This window comes from Dryobates pubescens, chromosome 29, assembly GCF_014839835.1.
Source record: "Dryobates pubescens isolate bDryPub1 chromosome 29, bDryPub1.pri, whole genome shotgun sequence".
NCBI classification, from domain to species: Eukaryota; Metazoa; Chordata; class Aves; order Piciformes; family Picidae; genus Dryobates; species Dryobates pubescens.
In genome coordinates this window covers 12,775,809-12,790,412 of record NC_071640.1, presented here as the reverse complement: position 1 = coordinate 12,790,412, position 14,604 = coordinate 12,775,809, and the positions used below count along the sequence as shown (strand labels likewise).

Here is a 14,604-nt window from a genome sequence, read left to right as displayed (position 1 = left end):
TCGAGTTCAGAGGTCAAAGAGAACAGACAGGAGCTGAGCACTTCCAGTCTTCCATGTCTCCTGCTTCAGCTTTCAGATGTTCCCTCAGAGACTTGAAAGAGATCAACCTCCTCACCCAACCCAAGCTGTGCCACAGCTCACAGAACCAACTCCTCTCACAACCACATCTGCAGCTGGAGCCACTGCAGAGCCTGTCTGGACTGGGATGTAACCATCACACCTCTGGGGCTCTCCTCTGAGTCATTTCTGTCCATGCTGGAAGCAGGGACTGCTGCCTCCAGCCACTGAGCCACAATCTGCTCAGCTTGCTAGAGATGAGACTCCAGGAACCACCTCTCTGTGGGAGGGCAGAGTCCCTTCTGCTTTCTCTGGGATGAAGCACAGCAAACACCTCCTGACACTGAGCTGTGCCTTCTGAGTCAGGGACCAGCATGGAGGGGCTTGCAAGGGGCCTCTGACAATCACCCAGTCCAAGCCCCTGCTCCAGCAGGGCACTCAGGGCAGCTTGCCCAGGAGCACAATGCCCAGGGGGGGTTGGAAGCTCTCCAGAGAAGGAGACTCCACAACCTCTCTGGGCAGCCTGCTCCAGGCCTCCAGCAGCCTCACACCACAGAAGTTTCTCCTCCTGTTCAGATGCAACCTCCTGGGTTCCAGTTTGTGCCCCTTGCCCCTTGTGCTGTCCCTGGGCAGCACTGAGCAGAGTCTGGCCCCAGCCTCTTGCTCCCCATCCTTCAGCTCTTGCTGAGCATTGCTCAGCTCCCCTCTGGGGCTGCTCTTCTGCAGGCTCTCAGCCCCAGGGCTCTCAGCCTTTGCTGCTCCCAGAGCTGCTCCAGGCCACTCAGCAGCTCTGTAGTCTCTCCCCTGGACTCTCTCCAGCAGTTCCCTTCATTCCTGAACTGGAGAGCCCAGACCTGGACCCAGTACTCCAGATGTTGACTCCTTCCATGAGTGTTTGGAACCTGTCCCCACTCTGGGTACCACAGCAGGACAAAACATGCCTCCAGCACTCTTGGTGACAGCAGCAGATGCTGGCTGTGTCTCTGAACCCTCAGTTTTCTCTGGGTCCCAGACTTGTAGAAGGAGTTCATGGTCACTTGTGTTCTATCAGGAGAGTTTGGTTCTCCTCACAGTTACCATTTTCCAGGCAGTGTGGATTTAAGCTCTGGAAGCAAAGGATTCAGGACAAACCTGTTCAGTCAGCTGCTTGAGGGAGTGGGACCTCCTGCCTCCATCAGTGGTGGAGGAGGGAAGACTTTCCTGAACAGAAACAGCTGGTTGGAGCTGCAGGGCATCTTCCATGTGCAACATGCTCCTGTGAACCTCATGCTTCAAGGACATCACTGCTACACTGCCAAGTGTTCCTTCAAACCTCTGGACTTGTTTTCTCCATTGTCCAAAGTCCCTCCCCAGCTCTCCTGGAGCCCTTCAGGTCCTGCAAGGCTGCTCTGAGGTCTGCCTGGAGCCTTCTCTCCTCCAGGCTGCACAGCCCCAGCTCTCCCAGCCTGGCCCCACAGGGGAGGTTCTGCAGCCTCTGTTCATCTCTGTGGCCTCCTCTGGAGCCTCTCCAGCAGCTCCAGGTCCTTCTTGTTCTGGGGGCCCCAGAGCTGGAGGCAGTGCTGCAGGTGGGGGCTGAGCAGAGCAGGGCAGAGGGGCAGAATCCCCTCCCTGTGCTGCTGCTCTCCCTGCTCTGGCTGCAGCTCAGCACTCAGCTGGCTCTGGGCTGCCAGGGACCACTGCTGGCTCCTGGGCAGTTTGTCACCAGCTGACACCCCCAAGGACTTCTCCTCCCCTCTGCCCTCAAGCCACTGTCTCTAATAGGATCACCACAGAAGACATCTTTCAAGAACTCCAAAGTCAGGCACCCAGCACTCAGTGGTGTGAATGGCAAAATCCAGGGAAAACAAACAATCAAGGCAGCAGAGTTCATCTTTCCAACTGTCCTGGTGTGCTGAAGCACTCCTGTCCTGACAGCAAACACTGCTCCAGACAGCAGGAGAGGACCTCCCAGGGAGGCTGTGGCTGCCTCCTGCCTGGAGGTGTTGAAGGCCAGGCTGGATGAGGCCTTGAGCAAGCTGTGCTGGTGGGAGGTGTCCCTGCCCAGGGCAGGGGGTTGGCACTCGGTGACTTTGAAGGTCCCTTCCAACCCAACCCATTCTGTGATTCTATGTTTTGAATCCTGTGCCCATTCCCCAAAGGTGCTCAGCAGCTCCAGAGCCATCAGCAAAGGTAACCCTGCAGGACCCTACCAGGCTGCCCCTGCTCTGGACAGGAAACATGAAACTCCAAACCAGAACAATAGTCAAGAGCCACAAAGAATTCCTAAGGTATTAGCAAAACAAATTCCCTGCAGCCCTTATTAGGAAGATCTTGAGGATGGTTTGAAGAGGAAAGTTTAACCAAACAGAAGAAGGAAAATAAAACAACACCACAAAAAATGAGAAGATTTGGCTTCTCCAGCAGGAAAACAAACAGGGGCTGCTTGCCAGAAGCTAAAGAACTCACTCCCAGCAAAACCATGCAACAAATGATGCAGGTTGAAAGCTGAATCTCAGCTGCTAATAGACTCACTGCCAGCCCCTGGAAATCTGCAAGCCTGGAAATGTCAACAGAGACAAAAGAAATTCAGGGCAAAACAAAGGGAAGAGATGAAGGATTCCTCTGTGCCACTGAGAGAGCTCTGTGCTGCTGGCCCAAGAAATCTCTCAGGGGGTGAAACCCTGCTGCAAGTGGCCCTAGGTGCCCTGCAGGGGCCATGAGGAGCCTCTGCTGAACCTTGGCCTCCCTGCTGCCAGGGGCTGTGTGGCAGAGCACAGCCAGGAGCTGAAACTCAGAATGTGAGGTTGGAAGGGACCCCAAGGATCAGCTGGGCCCACCCTGCTAGGTAACAGTGGAGTGCAGTCACAGAAGGGGTTGGAAGGGACCTTCAAGATCATCCAGGGCCAACCCCCTGCCATGGGCAGGGACCCCTCCCCCCAGCCCAGCTTGCTCAAGGCCTCATCCAGCCTGGCCCTGAGCACCTCCAGGCAGGAGGCAGCCACAGCCTCCCTGGGCAGCCTGTGCCAGAGTCTCCCCAGCCTCACTTGAGAGAATTTCTTCCTCCTCTCCACTCTCAGTCTCCCCTCTCCCAGCTCAAAGCCATTGTTCCTCAGCCTGGCACTCCCAGCCCTTGCCCAGAGTCCCTCCCCAGCTCTCCTGGAGCCCTTCAGGTCTTGCAAGGCTGCTCTGAGGTGTGCCTGGAGCCTTCTCTTCTCCAGGCTGCACAGCCCCAGCTCTCCCAGCCTGGCCCCACAGGGGAGGGTCTGCAGCCTCTGCTCATCTCTGTGGCCTCCTCTGGACCCTCTCCAGCAGCTCCAGGTCCCTCTTATGCTGAGTTGAAATGAACTGGCCCAGAACCCAGCCAAGCTGAGCCTTCAAACTGCCCAGTGTGGGGGTCTCCACTGCTTCCCTTGGGAGATGCTTCCAGTGTCTGTTCTCATGAGGAAACATTTCCTCCTGGGGTCTAAGACAATGTCTGAATGGGTTCAACTGAGCAATGGCAACAGATGGACAGAAGACAGGACAGGACCTTGGGCCTGGGAGAACTGCCCAGCTGGACAACAATACCAATTCACACATTCATAGAATGGTTTGGAAGGGACCTTAGAGGTTATCCAGCTCCAGCCCCCTGCCATGGGCAGGGACACCTCCCCCCAGCCCAGCTTGCTCAAGGCCTCATCCAGCCTGGCCCTCAACACCTCCAGGGAGGGGGCAGCCACGATGTGGTGGTAGAGGTCCTGCTGCTGGAGATACAGAGACACTTAGCAGAAACAAGCCATGAGGCTCTGTGCCAGCACCAGAACAACCCCAAGCTGGCCAGCAGGGTGGAGATGAGATGACCCAAGGAAAGCAATGTCCTGGTAACTCTGCTTTGCTGAAGACATTGTGGAGTCTCCCTCTCTGGAGACTGTCAAGGCCTGTGTGGATGTGTTGCTGTGTGAGCTGCCCTGAGCACCCTGCTGTGGCAGGGGGTTGGACTGGATGATCTCTGGAGGTCCCACCCAACCCCTGCCATGCTGTGATTTGGTGATCATGTCTCAGGGTTTCTCAGCCCCCCAAGGGGACACTTCTCCACTTCACAGCATCTGAAGCCCTCTGAGGCTCTGGGGTTTGCCAGCTTGGTGTGGATGACACAGAGAACATGCAGGTCCCATGGGAGCTGGGATGTGTCTGAGGTGCTGCAGGCTCTTTGTTGACCTTTTGTGTTTCAAGGAAACCTGCCTGGGCTTCCCACAGCTCCTGCACTGCTCACAGTGCAGAACTCAGCTTCAGCTTGGCCAGAGGGGGCTTGGGGTTTTTTTGGGGGGGGAGGTTGTGCTGGTTTGCTTCTTTTTGAGGATGGCTGGGGAGAAGCCTTTCAGAGAGCACCACACTTGTGAAGGTCCTCACCTAATCATCAAGAGTTTTCTCTCTGTCTGATGCAGGATGAAGCCCCTCATGCTCTGGCACTGAACCCCCCCCAGGCCTCTTTTCAAGGAAAGGGGAAACAACTTCAACAATTTTACTTCTGGGAAGCACTCAGCCCTTGGCCTCTGCCTCCACAGGCTGTGGAGCCCTCTCCCATGTTTGCAGCTTGTTTCCAGCTCTCAGAGGTTGTCCTGCCACAAAGGAGAGGAATGGTCAGGTGGGAGAGGAGCCTGCAGAAGAGCTGGTGCCAGCCCAGGGCAGACCATCCCTTGGGTTACAGGAGCTGCCAGGGAGGACAGAGCAGGTAGTGTGGGCAGGAGAGGGAAAGAGGCCACCAGTGAGGCTGGAGAAGGGTGAACTGAGAAGGAGCAAAGTAGGTGCAAGCAGTTCTCCATCCTTCTCCCCCAGCCAGTTAGTCACAACTGCATAGGATCACAGAATGGGCTGGCTTGGAAGGGACCTTCAGAATCATCCAGTGCCTCATCCAGCCTGGCCTTCAACACTTCCACGTGTGGATCCTCAACAACTTCTCTAGACTGCCTGTTCCAGTGCCTCACCACCCTCCTGGGGGAGAATTGCTTCCTGCTAGTGGCCATTCTAAATCCAGCTTCTTCCAGGGTGAATCCATTGCCCCTTGTCCTGTCACTACCTCTCTTTGTGGTAAGTCCCTCCCCAGCTCTCCTCAGCCCCCTTCAAATACTGGAAGAGCACAAGAAGGGCTTCCTAGAGCCTTCTCTTCTCCAGGCTGAACAACTCCCTCAGCCTGTGTTCTAAGGCAGAGCCTGACAGGACCAGGCCAGCCAAGCACTGCAGCTTGCTGTGCTCCAGCAGGGAAACCTGCACCTGCTCAGGGCTGGGAGACTTCCATGTCCCAGGCTAAAGAACCCACTGGGAACAGTGCTCTGCCTCCAGCCCAGCCCTGCACAGCCCTTCTGCTGCACCTCCATCTCCTAGAGACCTCCCACCCTCTTCAGGACCTCTGCCACAGTGCTGCAGTAAAGATGGGACAGCAAAGTGCACTCGTGGCCAAGGACACCAGAGGTGTCCTGGGCAGGAGCAACACCATGCAGTAGTACAGGTGCAGAGCAGCTCTGTGGAGCAGGACCTGGGAGGCTGGGGGGCAGTAAGTTGACCACGGAACAGCAAAGTGCAAAGAAGGCCAAGGGGCTTCTGGGCTGCATTAAGTGTGGCCAGCAGGTCAAGGGAGCTTCCTCTTCCCCTCTACTCTGCCCTGGTGAGACCACAGCTGAGTGTTGTGTGCAGTTCTGGGCTCCCCAGCTCAAGAGGGACAGGGATCTGCTGGAGAGAGTCCAATGGAGGCTATGAGGATGCTGAAGGGCCTGGAACCTCTGTGTGATGAGGAGAGGCTGAGAGCCCTGGGGCTGTTTAGCCTGGAGAAGAGAAGGCTGAGAGGAGATCTTATTGATGCTTACAAACATGTGAGGGGTGGGTGTCAGGTTGGGGCCAGGCTCTTTTCAGTGGTGCCCTGTGACAAAGGGCAATGGATACAAACTGGAACCCAGGAGGTTCCACCTCAACTTGAGGAGAAACTTCTTTGGTGTGAGGCTGCTGGAGGCCTGGAGCAGGCTGCCCAGAGAGGTTGTGGAGTCTCCTGCTCTGGAGATATTCACAACCCACCTAGGTGCACTGCTGTGTGCCCTGCCCTGGCAGTGGCCTGGCCTCACTGATCTCCAGAGGTCCCTTCCATCCCCTCCCATTCTGTGACTCCAGGATAGAAAAGAATAGAACAGAACAGAACAGAACAGAACAGAACAGAATAGAATAGAATAGAATAGAATAGAATAGAATAGAATAGAATAGGTTGGAAGAGACCTTCATGATCATCAAGCCCAACCTATCATCCAACACCACCTAATCAACTAACCCATGGCACCAAGCACCCTATCAAGTCTCCTCCTGAACACCTCCAGTGATGGTGACTCCACCACCTCCCCAGGCAGCACATCCCAATGTGCAATCTCTCTCTCTGGGTAGAACTTCTTCCTAACCGCCAGCCTAAACCTCCCCTGGCGCAGCCTGAGACTGTGTCCTCTTGTTCTGGTTCTTGTTCTGGTGCTGGTTGCCCGGGAGAAGAGAGCAACCTCTGCCTGTCTACAACCTCCCTTAAGGCCTGCTGGGTGGCCTCAGGGCAGCTCCCAGGCAGGGGCTGGGGGCTGTCCCCGCTGTGGAGCAGCTCCTGCTTGCCGGCACGGCTCCATCTGTGCCGCGGGCGGGGGCCCGGCTGGTGCCAGCCGCGCCGCAGCCGGGGCCGAGCCTGCAGCTGGCTCGCTGCCCCGCGCCGGCAGATGCAGCTCCTCCACCAGGGGCTGATTTATTCAGCAGGAGTCTCGCACATCAAGTGCAGTTAAGGCTGAAAACAAATCTAATGCCTGTCAAGCAAAGAGCCAACAGAGGCCTGGGAAGCGCAGCTCCTGCCTCCGACACCAGCGCACGGGCAGCGGCACGGGGCCCTGCCTGGCGCGGGGCTGCGGCGGCAGGCTCTGGGCAGCAGGAGAAGCTCAGGCTGCCTCTCACGCAGAGCTGCACTTTGGGGGGCTCAGCCACCTCTTGTCAGGACCCTGAGACCACCACCGTTCATAACTGGCAAGGAGAGCCTCCTGCAGCGGCCTTCTGGAGACTCCCGGCCACTCAGGACAAGGGGCACTGGGGGCAGGCTGGAGCAGAGGAGGTGCCACAGGAGCAGAAGGAAAAACCTCTTCACTGTGAGGGGCCTGGAGCCCTGGAGCAGGCTGCCCATGGAGGTTGTGGAGTCTCCTCCCCTGGAGACATTCCACCTGGATGTGCTCCTGTGTGAGCTGCCCTGGGCAGGGGGGTTGGACTGGATGATTCAGTCATTCTCTGAGCTCTGCAGCTAGCAGCACTGTTCCCACACTGCCCTCTGGTCCACCACACAGCCTCCCACCAGTGAGTGACACCAAACCTGGTCCCCCATGTGCAGCTTCAGAAGCTTCTAGAACCTTTCCAGTAGACAGCAGCAGGGTGACTGATCCCTCTGCTCTCTGCCATGTTCTGCTCTGCTGAGACCTCATCTGCAGGGCTGTGTCCAGCTCTGGGGTCCCAACACAAGAAGGACCTGGAGCTGATGGAGAGGGGCCAGTGGAGGCCACAGAGATGAGCAGAGGGCTGAAGAACCTCTCCTGTGGGGACAGGCTGGGAGAGTTCAGCCTGGAGAAGAGAAGGCTCCAGGCAGACCTCAGAGCAGCCTTCCAGGACCTGAAGGGCTCCAGGAGAGCTGGGGAGGGACTCTGGCCAAGGGCTGGGAGTGCCAGGCTGAGGAACAATGGCTTTGAGCTGGGAGAGGGGAGACTGAGAGTGGAGAGGAGGAAGAAATCCTTGAGAGTGAGGCTGGGGAGACTCTGGCACAGGCTGCCCAGGGAGGCTGTGGCTGCCTCCTGCCTGGAGGTGCTGAAGGCCAGGCTGGATGAGGCCTTGAGCAAGCTGGGCTGGGGGGAGGTGTCCCTGCCCATGGCAGGGGGTTGGCACTGGATAATCCTTGAGATCCCTTCCAGCCCAACCCATTGCAGGGTTCCATGAATCCCCAGCCCAGGTCACCACCTGATGCCATGGTGCAGCTGCTTTGTGTCTCAGCCCCCCTCGAGCACCTGACGGCTGGCAACGTGCTCCAGCAGCGAGCTGCCCATCATGCACAGAGCATTCTGCTTTTATTGGCTTTTAATTTGCTGCCTTTTAATTTTGTTGACTGTCTCTTTTTCTCCCCTGCAGCAGGAAGAAAGCAGCCTCTGATCTACCTTTTCTGGAGTGTTCAAAAACACACACAGCTTTGTCAGGTTGTCTCTTAGATGTCATCTTCTCCGAGGCAGGCAGCTTGCCTTCCAGCTCCCCCCCTCAAGTGGAGGGGCTTTATCTCCTGATCATTCTCTTCACTTCTTAACATTGCCCCAGAAAAAGCACACAGAGAGGAGCAGGAGCCCCACCCAGGTCGGTAAGGCAGGAGAACACTGAGGACTCTCTGCCACCACCACTCTTCAGCTGCCAGCAGCTGCGGGAGCCAAGCTGCGCTGCTCTGAAGGCCAACCAGAGCTGGGGGGTGCTGAGGTCATGAACACCTTCTACCTTCAGAGCTTGAAAGGGAACAAACTCAATGATCAACTCAATACAGGGAGACCTCAGAGCAGCCTCCCAGTACCTGAAGGGGCTCCAGGAGAGCTGGGGAGGGACTCTGGACAAGGGCTGGGAGTGCCAGGATGAGGAACAATGGCTTTGAGCTGGGAGAGGAGAGACTGAGAGTGGAGAGGAGGAAGAAATTGTTGAGGGTGAGGCTGGGGAGACTCTGGCACAGGCTGCCCAGGGAGGCTGTGGCTGCCTTCTGCCTGGAGGTATTGAAGGCCAAGCTGGATGAAGCCTTGAGCAAGCTGGGCTGGGGGGAGGTGTCCCTACCCTTGGCAGGGGGCTGGCACTGGATGATCTTGAAGGTCCCTCCCAACCCAACCCATCCTGTGATGATTCAATAAAGAAACAGCAACAGGATCAACCCAACACTGGTCACCAGGCTAAAATCAAACACATGATAGTGAAAGGCCCAGCAGGAAGCTGCAGTTGTCCTGGCAACCTTACTGTGCTTTTATTTTGTCCTGATAAAAATTAGTAATCAAAAGCTTCCTTGCTACTCACAAGGAGTGAGACCTTCAAGGCCCAACAGCTTTGAGAAACATCTGCCAGCCACTGATCAAGGAACCACTGAATGGTTTGGGTTGGAAGGGGCCTTCAAGAACAGAGGTCCACAGGATGTCAGGAGATGGAAGGAACCCAAAGAGATCATTGAGTCCAGCCCCCTGCCAGAGCAGGAGCACAGAACCTAACTCAGGTCACACAGGAACACATCCAGAGGAGGAGACTCCACAACCCCTCTGGGCAGCCTGTTCCAGTGCTCTGTGACCCTTAGAGTAAAGAAGTTCCCCCTTGTGCCGAGGTGGAACCTCCTGTGCTGCAGCTTACATCCACTGCTCCATGTCCTGTCACAGGGAGCAAGTGAGCAGAGCCTGTCCCTGTCCCCTCCCTCCTGACCCCCAGCCCTCAGATATTGATAGACATTGATCAGATCCCCTCTCAGTCTTCTCCCCTCCAGACTAAACAGCCCCAGGTCCCTCAGCCTCTCCTCACCAGGCAGTGCTGCAGTCCCCTAATCATCCTGGTAGCCCTCTGCTGGGCCCTCTCCAGCAGATCCCTGTCCCTCTTGAGCTGGGGAGCCCAGAATTGAATGCAGTACTCAAGGTGAGGTCTCACCAGTTCCAACTGGTTCCAGCAGGCAGAGAGGGACCAAGAAGCACCATGTGTAGTGCATCCCAGCACATCCAGCAGGGTGTGATGCCCTACACCATCAACAGGAGAAGCCACAGCACAGGGCAGACCCAACCTCAGCACCTCCCTCTCCTCTTTGTGTGTCAGGGCTGGCCAGGGAGCTGCCATGGGCCTGGGAACCCTGCCAGGGGCACTCTGCCACCACCACACAGACTGTGGGTGGCAGCAAATGGGCCACCTGGAGCAGAGTCATAAAGCCTAAGAGCCATAGAGTGGTTTGGGTTGGAAGGGATTTTCAAGACCCCCTGCCATGGGCAGGGACACCTCCCCCCAGCCCAGCTTGCTCAAGGCCTCATCCAGCCTGGCCTTCAGCACCTCCAGGCTTGGAGCCTCCACAAGTCCTCTGGGCAACCCACTCAAGTATCTCACTACTTTGCTTCTCTAATCCAGCTTCTTGCAGTGTGAAGCCACCACCCCTTGCCCTGTCACTCCATGCCATTTCCACTGCCTCAGGAAGACATCTGGGTCACTTCCCCATCTCCAGGGTGCTTCAACTGCTCACTGAAGTCTATCATTGGGCCAAGAATTTCAGCAGCTGCTGCAGGGTTTCACCACTGCTCTAAGGCTTCCCTCAAGTTCTTTCCCCTGCATGGGGAGTGGGTGCTGTGGACACCCATCAGCAGCATCAGAAGGGGCTGGGGTGGTTGGGCAGTCCCCCCCTCTCCTCCTGAGGGAATCTGCACCCAACCACTGCAGCACAGCCCAAGGCCTCCATCCAGGAACCTCATTCTGTGATGGTCTTTGCACCACAGAGTGGGCCAAGGGCTGGGCTGACTGGGCCACAGCGCCCTGTGCAGCGTGCAGACTGCCTCTCCTCACAGCCCCCAAGGCCAGGTGGAGCCTCCTCTCTTCTGTCTGGTCAGCAAAACCCAAGCTGGGTGTGTGGACACCGTGCTCTAACAGCTCCCAGTCCATCCCTGTGGTGCAGCTCCCCTCCACCAGCCACCTCCAGGCTGCAGCATCCGAGCAGCGCTGCATCTGCCACCACCTCCCACCTGGCAGAGCGGAGCGGTCACCTACCTGCTGGAGGAGCTCCTCCGCCCACTGCTGTTGCTCTCCTCGGCCTAAAGGGACAAAGAACAACACAAAAAGGCTGTTTAGAGGTTAAGAAAGGCAAGATGGGCTCCAACCCTCCCTGCCAGCACGCTGCACCCACACCCCCGGGCAGCCTCCACTGGGAGCTACAGGCAGGGCCGGTGCCCAGGGAGCTGGGCACTGAACCCCACGTTCAGAGGAGGCCAAGGCAGGGTTTCAGTCCTAGCCCCAGCTCAGGGCTGACTTTCTCAGCCTCCGGTTCCTTCATTGTGCTTTACCCAAGGCCCTTCCCATGCCCAAATGCCCCCTGTGACCCTCCCTGTGAGGCTGCTGGAGGCCCGGAGCAGGCTGCCCAGAGAGGTTGTGGAGTCTCCTTCTCTGGAGAGCTTCCAACCCCCCCCCCCGGGCATTGTGCTGCTGGGCAAGCTGCTGTGGGCGCCCTGCTGGGGCAGGGGGCTTGGACTGGGTGAGCCCCAGAGGTCCCTTCCAACCCTCACCATGCCGGGGGCTGCCGGGGGGGGGGGGGGCGCAGCGGTCAGGCAGGAGGAGCTGGGCTCAGCGCCGCGCTCAGGCTGAGGCGGGCGAAGGTCCCGCACCCCTCTCCATCAGCCCCCAACCGCCTCAGGGAGCCCCCCACCTGCCTCCCCAGGCGGCGGGAAGGGGGCTGAGCAGGGAGGTGTCCTCCTCCTGCGCCACCTCCCGGCCCCGAGCCGCGCCGAGAGGCCTCCCCGGCGCGCGCAGGGAGGCATCGGCTGCGGGGAGGGAGGGAGGGGAGGGAGGGGAGGGAGAGGAGGGGAGGGGAAGGGGAGAGGCAGCTCCTCTGCAGCAGGATGGGGGCCAGGCCAACCATTTGGAGCACATAAAAAAAAACCAAAACCCCAACAAACCCTTTATTTTTTTTTTTTTCCCTTTTTTTTTTTTTTTAATTTAAATGCTAATGCACTGAATTAAAATTTAATAACTGAGGAAATTGAAAAGGCAGGCAGGAATATTGGAAATAAATCCAAGCAGAAACAGCTGAAATTAAAAATTCTAGGCAGTGGGAGGATGGCAGCTAAGCCCTCTCAGATGATTACATTTTTTTTCCCTCCCCCCTCTCCTTTTTTTTTTTTTCCCTTTTTTTTTGGGTTTTATTTTTTTGTTTAATATTTTTTACTATTTTTTTTTTCTCCAGGAAGGGCATAAAAAAAAAAAAATAATACTAAATTTATCTCTAAAAGAAAGAAAGAAAGAAGCAGAGGAAAAAAACCCCTCCTGTCTGCGGCTGGCTGGAGGGCAGTAAATGGAGAGGGCTGTGATTTATTGCTCAATTTTCCTGAGGGGGGATAAAAAAGGAAAAAACCCAACCCACCCAGGGCTTTGCTTTGCTGCTTTTTTTTTTTTTTGCAGGCTGAAATCTTTCATAAATTTCAAGGCAGCATAAATTCTTCATTTAAAAGTTGTGGAGGGTCACAGTCGGTGCACTGGGGCAGCTCTGCAGGCTTCAAGGAACAGCAACACACACCCCACCCCCGCCAAAGAAAATCACACACAGTACCACAAAATCACAGAATCACCAAGGTTGGAAGAGACCTCAAAGATCATCAAGTCCAAGCTGGCACCACAGACCTCATGGCTAAACCATGGCTCCAAGTGCCACTTCCAATCCCCTCTGGAACACCTCCAGGGATGGGGACTCCACCACCTCCCTGGGCAGCACATCCCAATGACGAACGACTCTCTTGGTGAAGAACTTTCTTCTCACCTCCAGCCTAAACCTCCCTTGGTGCAGCTTGAGACTGTGTCCTCTTGTTCTGCTGCTGCGTGCTTGGGAGAAGAAACCAACCCCCACCAGGCTACAACCTCCCTGCAGGGAGTTGCAGAGAGCAATGAGGTCTCCCCTGAGCCTCCTGAGCCTCCGCTTCTGCAGGCTAAGCAACCCCAGCTCCCTCAGCCTCTCCTCCCAGGGCTGTGCTCCAGACCCCTCCCCAGCTTTGTTGCCCTTCTCTGGACACCTTCCAGCAGCTCAACATCTTTCCTGACCTGATGAGCCCAGAACTGGACACAGGACTCAAGGTGTGGCCTAAGCAGTGCTGAGCACAGGGCACAAGGACTTCCCTGCTCCTGCTGGCCACACTGTTCCTGATGCAGGCCAGGATGCCCTTGGCCTTCTTGGCCCCCTGGGCACACTGCTGGCTCATGTTCAGCTGCTCTCAATCAGCACCCCCAGGTCTCTCCCTGCCTGGCTGCTCTCAGCCACTCTGACCCCAGCCTGTAGCTCTGCATGGGGTTGCTGTGGCCAAAGTGCAGCACCCAGCACTTGGACTTGTTGAAACTCCCAATTTCAGTTCAGGGTGGGTGTTTGGGGTTGGTTTTTTTTTCCCTTCTGTTCTTTCTTTCTGTTCCTGGTGTGAAATTTTGTTTCAAGGCATTCCCCCCAAGCAGAAACACATCCTGGCTTCTGGAGGCTTAAGAAAGCCACTGGAAGGGAAGAGGTAAGGATCTAATTCTGCCCTGCTGAGACCCCAACCTGCAATACTGGCCCAGTTCTGGTGCCCCAGGCACAAATCCAGGCTGGGTGCAGAGTAGGTTGGGAGCAGCCCTGGAGAAAAAGCCTTGGGGGTGCTGGGTGCTGAGCAGCTCCCCAGGAGCCAGCAGTGCCTCCTGCAGCCCTCAGGCAGCTGTGTGCTGGCCGCAGCCAGAGCAGGGTAGGCAGCAGGGCAGCAGAGGGGATTCTGCCCCTGGGCTCTGCTCAGGCCTCACCTCCAACCCTGCCTCCAGCTCTGCTGTCCCCAGCAGAAGGACACAGAGCTGCTGGAGGGAGGCCAGAGGAGGCCACAAGGATGCTGCCAGGGCTGGAGCAGCTCTGCTGGGAGCACAGGCTGAGGGAGTTGGGGCTGTGCAGCCTGCAGAGGAGAAGGCTCCAGGGGCACCTCAGAGCTGCTGCCAGCACCTGAAGGGATCCTGCAGGAAGGCTGCAGAGAGACTTCTCCTGAGGGGGAATGGAGCCAGGCCCAGGGGGAATGGTTTGGAGCTGAGGCAGAGCAGGGTTAGAGTGGAGCTGAGGAAGAAGTTGTTCAGTGTGAGGCTGGGGAGAGTCTGGCACAGGCTGCCCAGGGAGGCTGTGGCTGCCTCCTGCCTGGAGGTGTTGAGGGCCAGGCTGGATGAGGCCTTGGACAACCTGGGCTGGTGGGAGGTGTCCCTGTCCCTGGCAGAGGGATTGGAATGGAGGACCTCTGAGACCCCTTCCAGCCTGAGCCACTCTGTGATTCTATGATAATCCCTTTAGAAGAAGTTTATTTTGATGTGAACTGTCCCCATGAGCATTAGGTATTTTTAGACATTATTTATTATTGATTATTATTATTATTCTGAGCCACTTGAGGAATTGCTCTTAAGCAAATGTTGCTCCCTGCCTGGGCTGGGAAAAGCCAGGAGGGAGGAGGAGCTGCCAAGGTAATTGCCTCTGTTAGAGCTCCAGTCTTTTGTGAGCACTGATATGTTCATTTGTTATACAGCTGTTCAGCTCCAGAAAGGATGTCAGAGCAGCCCCAATTCACAGCAATCAATCACAAATTAATGATTTCTCATCCTTATACAATGGGACCCAAGGAAAAAAAAACCACAAAAGAGGCAAGAGAAGCCCAAACTTTACGGCTCCTGCAACTGGGAGACTGCTCAAAGCCTCAGGGAGGTTTCTGGATGATTGGATCTGGGAGAGCAAAACAAAAGGAAGCCAAAAATAAAGAGAAAAGGAGCCTGGATGTGGAGCCTGAGCTGCAGTTCCCCTCTGCTCTTGCAGAGCAG

The 14,604-nt window shown here is 56.5% G+C and overlaps 1 protein-coding gene across 1 annotated transcript in view; it reads right to left on the bottom strand.

Moving 5' to 3' along the window:
• ZNF618 (zinc finger protein 618) overlaps positions 1 to 14,604 on the bottom strand; it is a 166,603-nt gene that overhangs the window by 64,427 nt on the left and 87,572 nt on the right. The window contains exon 3 of the mRNA XM_054174189.1: positions 10,804 to 10,847. Within this exon, the coding sequence (XP_054030164.1) occupies positions 10,804 to 10,847 (44 nt within the window). The remainder of the gene's footprint in view (positions 1 to 10,803; positions 10,848 to 14,604) is intronic.